The sequence below is a fragment of the Oreochromis aureus genome, linkage group 22 (genome assembly GCF_013358895.1).
Source record: "Oreochromis aureus strain Israel breed Guangdong linkage group 22, ZZ_aureus, whole genome shotgun sequence".
In the NCBI taxonomy this organism is placed as follows: domain Eukaryota; kingdom Metazoa; phylum Chordata; class Actinopteri; order Cichliformes; family Cichlidae; genus Oreochromis; species Oreochromis aureus.
This window is the reverse complement of record NC_052962.1, coordinates 11,459,690-11,467,358: the sequence shown is the minus strand read 5'-3', so window position 1 is coordinate 11,467,358 and position 7,669 is coordinate 11,459,690. Positions and strand designations below refer to the sequence as shown.

The 7,669-nt window shown below is 40.2% G+C and overlaps 1 protein-coding gene across 3 annotated transcripts; it reads left to right on the top strand.

Annotated features, from left to right (window-relative positions):
- Positions 1 to 1,332: 1,332 nt before the first annotated feature.
- LOC120435484 lies at positions 1,333 to 3,441 on the top strand. Of its 3 annotated transcripts, XM_039605156.1 has the most exons (5): positions 1,333 to 1,387; positions 1,492 to 1,511; positions 1,597 to 1,711; positions 1,792 to 1,954; positions 2,598 to 3,441. In XM_039605156.1, exons 3-5 carry the CDS (start codon positions 1,707 to 1,709, stop codon positions 3,216 to 3,218), a joined length of 789 nt encoding a protein of 262 aa, XP_039461090.1. In that variant the 5' UTR covers positions 1,333 to 1,387; positions 1,492 to 1,511; positions 1,597 to 1,706; the 3' UTR covers positions 3,219 to 3,441. The 3 variants fall into 3 exon arrangements, with proteins under 3 accessions (XP_039461090.1, XP_039461089.1, XP_039461088.1); XM_039605155.1 differs by lacking the exon at positions 1,333 to 1,387 and having other exon boundaries at positions 1,448 to 1,711; XM_039605154.1 differs by lacking the exon at positions 1,333 to 1,387 and having other exon boundaries at positions 1,448 to 1,711; positions 1,781 to 1,954.
- Positions 3,442 to 7,669: the final 4,228 nt, after the last annotated feature.

Genomic DNA, 7,669 nt, shown 5'->3' with positions numbered 1-7,669 from the left:
GATCACAGTTTTAAGTCACGGATCAATTTTCGGATCAGCAGAAATAGAAAAAAAAAGACAAAAATTTGACTCACCATTTACTTATTTAAGTATGTTTTGCCTATTAAAAAACATTCAACTCAAGACTCATTCCACTCACTTATATAAAAAACAAATTAAGGTGGAATATGGACAGTGCTGGACAGTGCTGGGCAGCCTCTGCACACGGCCATAAACAACCAGAGGAGTCTGTTCAGTGACAGGTTGCTTCTCCCAAAGTCAAGGACCAGCAGACTTAAACAGTTTGATGGCGTGTGGGACAAAGGACTTTTTAACTCCTCGCTGGAGGGGAGAAGGAGGGGAAACGGGGACAAAGGAGGGGGGAACAAGTAGCTGTAGTGCTTTTTCCCTGTGCAATAGTTTTTGTTATTATCCAGCGGTGTAATAGACTCACAATACTTGAAATGTGCCGTTCCCTTGTATTCTTATTCCTATTTATCCCTTTTGTATACTGTATTCATATATGTGTATATGTGGTATATTTCTGCTCACATTCTGCAACTTCTATCGGTGCTGTGCTACTGGAAACTGAATTTCCCGGAGGAAACCATGGGATTAATAAGGTTTCATCTAATCTAATCTAATGTAATCTATAGGGCAGTACAGGGCTTTGTATCTACCACTCCGCTGTGATATAATGAGCGGTCACCGCCACGTGGCTTTCCGTTGCCCTGGAGGTCCACCCATTTGTAGTTGGGCAACAGAAGATGCCTGGGACAGTTCAGCCATAACTTTAAACTTTTCCTGCTCATACATGCTTGGAACGATCTTGTTACTGAAGTGGACGCGCAACAAGATATCATAGCGTGGCTCATGCACGTTCATCATAGTTTAAACCCCTTGTTTTGCACAACGGAGTACGGCCTCACGTCTGCAGCTAAACACCCCAATAGCTTTTGTAATAGCTTTAGCCCGGTCGGACTGGGCAGCAAAGGGCTGCTTAAATGCCGCAAACTCCTCTGCTCCTCCACTTGGACCGCTAGCGCTGGCCATAACTACCGCTTGACAGACTGACCATGCACACCATACACATACTTTTTTTCTTCTTCTTTTTCGAATCTTCGGATCCACGAACCGCGGAGTGGGATCGGTTCGGATTACGGATCAACCGTGATCCGTTGCACCACTAGTTACAGTACAATAAAGTAGTTTTAACCGCACTTAAATATAATGCATTACAACAATACAGAAGATCATGGGTGTGCAGGGTAAATGGAGCTGTTTTCTACAGTAGAGTAAGAGTTCAGTGCAGGGCTGGGTGTTGTTTTCCTGTAAATCACACTAGGAACCATTTTAAGGTGGAGGCTGCTCGCTCTGTGCTCTGTTTCATTCTTCGACTGCAGCAATGGTGAGTAGCAGCTTTTCACTTGTTCACTGGCGTTTTCTCAGCTACCAATGATAGTTATTTTATTCTATCAGTATTAAATATGTTTTCTCTCATGTTCAAAATAGGCTGACCAAGAGCTAAACAGGTATGTCTGCAAATTCTACTGAAGCCAAAGTTATCAGACCTCTTGTGTTTTTAAATCCCTAACTGCTCAATCATTATCATTTTAGAAGAGAAGAATTTCTGAGAACTCAACAAGGTTTCAGAGAAAATGCCTACAAGATTATCATGAAGATGGATGACTGGTCTAACATGACTCCAGGAAGTCAACACTTAGTGGATGAGGTGGGTTACCTTTGACACAGTCCTGTTATATCACTTGTAACAATAAGTAAATGTGTTTTCACTCAACAGATTCTTCACAGCATCTTCTTTCTGGGTAAAATCAACAGTATCCCCTTTTCTCCAGAAGCAATCTTCTCTGATGACGATATTTTGAAAGCCTTAAAGGAAAACTATCCCAGACCTTTTGAATTTTATCTGACTGAGCTTCCCAGACGGAGTCCGTTCTCCTGTGTGCTCGACATGGTAAGATAACTGTTCTCACATTTTCAGTCTATCTGACAAATTTCCAGTTTTAGGGAAAGTATAATGCAAACTGTTTTTACACTGACAAATCCAACGAGAGGCTGAAAAGTATACTGTACCTTATACTTCAACATATCAGGATAGCAGGAGAGCTAGAGGCTTGCTTCAGAATGTGTTAGTTCTAAATAAAATCTTAAAGACTCAATGTTGAACATACTTACAGTCTTCAGGGCATATATGATGCTGTTACTGTGTAGCTGCTGGTTCTGTTAAGTGAACTCCAAGATTAAATTTAGTTTTTGTGACAACCTGACATTGCAAAATAGGAAAAAAAAGGTCAATTATTAAATTTGATTAGAAATCAGTAAGCACTGATTTGAAATTAAACACATTTTTGTGACCTGTTCCACTCCGTGTCTTATAAGATCTAAATAAAAGGCATCCAATTGTCCTGCATAGCTAAATAACTCAATCTGCTAAACAAACCTGTTTATCAACTATATATTAAAAACAAATATAAGATCTTATGCATGCATTAGATGCAGATATTTAAAAAAAATCCACTGTTACAATATAAAAAATGAAAGCCGATCATTTTAAGGATGCAGATGTACATTGTGACTATATTTGTAACTGTTTCCAGATTGTCCTGCGGGAAAATCCAGAGAATGAAGAGCAAATAAAGCAGAGTCTGCAAGAACTCATCAGAGACCTAGCTCCAAATATTCTGGTCTCCTCCATCATCTGCATTTCTCAGAAATCCAACACCGACCAAAATTCAAAGAGGTACTACGGAGTCTCCATGTCCACCAACGGTCCTAACCCGAGGACAATTGTGATTGGTGCCTCCTGTCTTAGCAAATGGGATGAATATGTATCTGGTGCAGTGATGACCTATTACCCAAAAAAGGTCAAGAAAGATTACTTTGATGCAACCATTGAAGTACCTGGAAACATCAGGTGTGAGTCATTTAGTCTCAGTCGTGATGAACAAATGAGCCCTTGTGGATCATGTCACAATTTGTTTGGCTTGAACACAGAAGAAACCAAAGAGTGGGATTATGGTAACTGTGCTGAACCCGAGAGCCTGAGCAACTTGCTTAAAAATGAGGAAGAAGTTAAAAATAAAACACATGTACATGAATATTCAGCTGAAAACAGGCAGAGAGCTGAGGAAGAGGTTCGTGAGGCTCTTCAGGCAGTGTTGAGAATGATTCACTTTAACACCTGGACAGGTGAATTTTACAACCCAGAGTCAGAGTGAGATGTCATGAAATCATCTGCATAAGGTGACCTGACACATCTGCTTTGATATGATTCTGATGAATGAAAGAGGCTCTGCGCTGACAGCACGAGTGTGGATTTGCTGTAATCACAGACACACATTAGCGCGCTGAAATTGTTTATTCTCCAGCTCTGTGTAATGTGCTTTGTAGAAATTATAACAACAATACATATCAGCATGTAAAAATGAACTGTGCAAAAAACTAAAAGGGTGTTTTGATCATGTTAATAATAAAATCAGGCTTCTATTATTTTAATGCAATATGAAGCATGTGAGACAGCAATTAAAGGGAAGAAACACGTCTTTATACTGGTCTATACCCAGGATACAAAACCTTTTTTTCCCTTTTATGATCCCATCTATAACCTCTTTCATAAGTAAAAGCATTACACGTGTAGTTACAGTAGTTGTAGTAGTTATAGGACTAGTTATATTTCTGCTCTGTAAAATGTAACTTGTTTCACTTTAACCCTGTAAAGTTTCAACCATGAAATGATTGACAGAAATCTCTACTGGAGTTTTTATTGAACCTTCTAACAAATTAAATAAATAAATAAATTGCATATGTGAGTTTCCTTTCTTTTTTCTACATCCAGCATTTTTGTGCAATTTATTGTTTTTTAAATTTATTGTCTGATTTATTCAGATTTTTCAGGGGGGAATGAAAATCACACTATTGATAGACCCTGAAGTGACAATGTGGGTCTGCCCTCCTTTAGGCCCACCACTTGCAGAAGGCGCAGTAGGGTTAATGAATGAGGTTGAGAGATACTGCTAGATATAGTCAGGTTTACCTTGGGGTTTGGAACCAGTTTCCCAGAGAGGCATTTGAGTCTGTTCAGGTCTTGACAAACCTGGTACATCCAAAACAATTTATTGCAGTTATTTTTTTGCCTAAATATAAAAAAATGTTCCAGGAGCATCTGAAACTGTGATCTTTAGTGAGTTCATTATCCACTCTGTCAGTGTCACGGTTTGCGGGGCAAGCTTAGTGGTGTTAGTGAATAAAGGACCTGAAATGCCGGCACAGGCTGAGATGCGACTGAGCTTTTATTCGGAGAGGTAAATACAAACAAAAGAGGGGACAGAAGTAAGAAAACCTAAACTGTGAAAAATATTAGAAACAAAACCTGAAACCATAACTCACAGAATGACACACAGGGAGAAAGATATGGAACTTACACAGGGGATGATGAGCAGGGATGACACGCAGAATGTAAAGCAGAGAGACACGGCGATACTATCAATCACTCAGTCAATCAGTCAATACTTTATTTATATAGCACATTTAAAGACCAGAGGTACACCAAAGTGCTTCTTAATAATAAAATATGAAATAAAATTAATTACATATGGGTACGATAGTAGAGTACAAATACATTTCCAGACAAAACGAAGCACTAATTAACCTGTGAGTACTATGTTAAAAGAAATATTTCACTCTTAGTGTAAAAGTTAGGTAAAATCAACACAGAAATATCAACTGGAAAACCCCAGTACCACAATGGGTTAAAATTACATACAAATGCAATAAAAGTACAAAGTGTATGTTGGATAAATCACTAACTAATCTAAAATGCAAGATTAAATAAATAAGTTTTCAATCGTGTTTTAAAAGATTAAATAGATTCCAAGACGCGAATATCAGCTGGAAGACTGTTCCAGAGGTTAGGTGCAGCAATGGCAAAGGCACGATCACCTCTGGTTTTCAGCTGGGATCTAGGTTGCACCAAGAGCATTTGACTCGATGATCGAAGTGCTCTCCTAGGAGTATACAGGCTGAGAAGTTCAGTTAAATAGCAAGGTGCAATATTATTTACGATTTTGAATAGAAGCAATACAATCGTAAAATCAATCTAATATTTGATGGGCAGCCAATGTAGGTGAGCAAGGATCGTGGTAATAGAATCAAACCTTCTAGTACCAGTTAAAAGGAGTGCTGCTGCTATTTGGATAAGTTGTATTTTATGAAGAAGGGCAGATCAGAGGCCCAGGTAAAGGGAGTTGCAGTAGTCTAATCTTGAAGTAACAAAGGCATGTATACGTTTTTCAGGATTTGCATTCCATTCGCAGTATGTAATGCTTAGCCTAAGAGATTTATCGTAGTTGGTAAAAGCTAGACTGTACTACAGAGCACACTTGTTTATCAAGTTTAAAGGAGCTGTCCAAAAAACACCTAAATACGTACTGTATCAGAGAGGGAGGTAGAAAAGGGCCCAAATATATCAGCTAATGTTCCCCGAGGGATGTGGCTATCAAAAACTATTCCCGTTTTCTTTTAAATTTAGAAAAAGGGAGTTACTCGATAACCAGCCTTTGACCTCCCTCATACAATCAAGAATACACCAAGTACTTTGACGGAGCGATGACAAGCAAAGGCAAGTACACTCTATAAATACAAAAGGCGAACCACGCAAAGAGGGAAGAGCTGGGAGACACGGCTCAGGACAATTACATCTGACGAGACAGAGGGAAGCAAAACACAATACATCAGCCTGAGACACGGACCTTCAAAATAAAACAGGAAGTACGACATGCATGCACAAACACGGGCCAAACACTATGACAACAGAGGAAACACAGAGACGTGGGACCCAGGCAGGCACAGAGACACAGACACAGCACATAGGGAACTATAAACCCGAGAGAAAAAAAAGAAAATGGAAATATGGTATCTAAGCAGATTCTTACTCTGGATGGCATTACCTTGGCCTCTAGTAACTCTGTGAGGAACCTTGGAGTCATTTTTGACCAGGACATGTCCTTTAATGCACATATTAAACACATATGTAAGACTGCTTTCTTCCGTTTGCGCAACATCTCTAAAATTAGAAATATCCTGTCTCAGAGTGACGCTGAAAACCTAGTTCATGCATTTATTACTTCCAGACTGGACTACTGTAATTCTTTATTATCAGGATGTCCTAAAAACTCGCTGAAAAACCTTCAGTTAATCCAAAATGCTGCAGCAAGAGTACTGACAGGGACTAGAAAGAGAGAGCAGATTTCTCTTGTTTTGGCTTCCCTTCATTGGCTTCCTGTTAAATCCAGAATTGAATTCAAAATCCTGCTCCTCACATACAAGGTCTTAAATAATCAGGCCCCATCTTATCTTAATGACCTTGTAGTACTATATCACCCTATTAGAGCACTTCGCTCTTGCACTGCAGACCTACTTGTTGGGTATGTCTTCCACAGCATGTCTTTATCCTGTTTTCCTTCTGCCACCCCAACCAGTCACAGCAGATGGCCCCGCCCCTCCCTGAGCCTGGTTCTGTCGGAGGTTTCTTCCTGTTAAAAGGGAGTTTTTCCTTCCCACTGTCGCCAAAGTGCTTGCTCATAGGGGTCGTACGATTGTTGGATTTTTCTCTGTATCTACTGTACAATGTAAAGCGCCTTGAGGCGACTTTTGTTTTGATTGGCGCTACATAAATATAATTGAATTGAATTGAAACGAAAACCCAAGAACAAGAAAACAAGAATTAACCCAAAACATAAGATAATAATTCAATTCAATTTTATTTATATAAAGGTAAAGGTACTTTATATTGTAAGGTAGAGCCTACAATAATAAATACTGAAAAAAAACCCAACAGTAATATGACCCATCATGAGCAAGCACTTTGGTGACAGTGGGAAGGAAAAACTACCTTTTAACAGGAAGAAACCTCCAGCAGAACCAGGCTTAGGGGGGGGCGGAGCCATCTGCTGCGACCAGTTGGGGTGAGAGAAGGAAAACAGGATGAAAGACAAAGACTTAATACTAATACTAAACCCAAAATGCTTGGTCTAACGACCCGGGACCATGACTGTCAGCCTCCAGGGTGCCGTTTGTTGTCTTTTAACTGAAGAAAGTCTGCTGTTTGTGCACATGGACAGTAGTCAGAACACATGAGATGAATGGTCTAAGGAGCTTGGAAAGAATAGCGTCTGGACTTCTTTGAGTTGCTTGAAGACGTTTCACCTCTCATCCGAGAAGCTTCTTCAGTTCTAAGGGTCAATGGTGAAGAGTCCCAGATTTAAACCCAGTGGGAGTTTCCCCCCAAAGAGGGACAAAGGACCCCCTGATGATCCTCTACCTAATCACATGAGCCAAGGTGTGAAAGCGGGTGTGGGTCACAATCAGCCAGGGTTTCGGGTGAGCTCATTGTGAAACCTGGCCCCACCCTATCATGTGATTTCCTGAGGTCAGATGGCCCAGGATGTGAGTGGGCATTAAGGCGTCTGGGAAGGGATCTCAAAACTGGATTATAGATTGCAGACAGTTGGTGTCGTAAACCACCGCCTCTGTTCAAAGATGGTCGCTCACAGTGGACGTAAATGGCTTCTTTCACTCCTGTTTCAAATCATCTGTCCTCTCTGTCCAAAATGTGAACGTTGGCATCCTCGAAAGAGTGACCTTTGTCCTTTAGATGCAGAGATGAGATGAA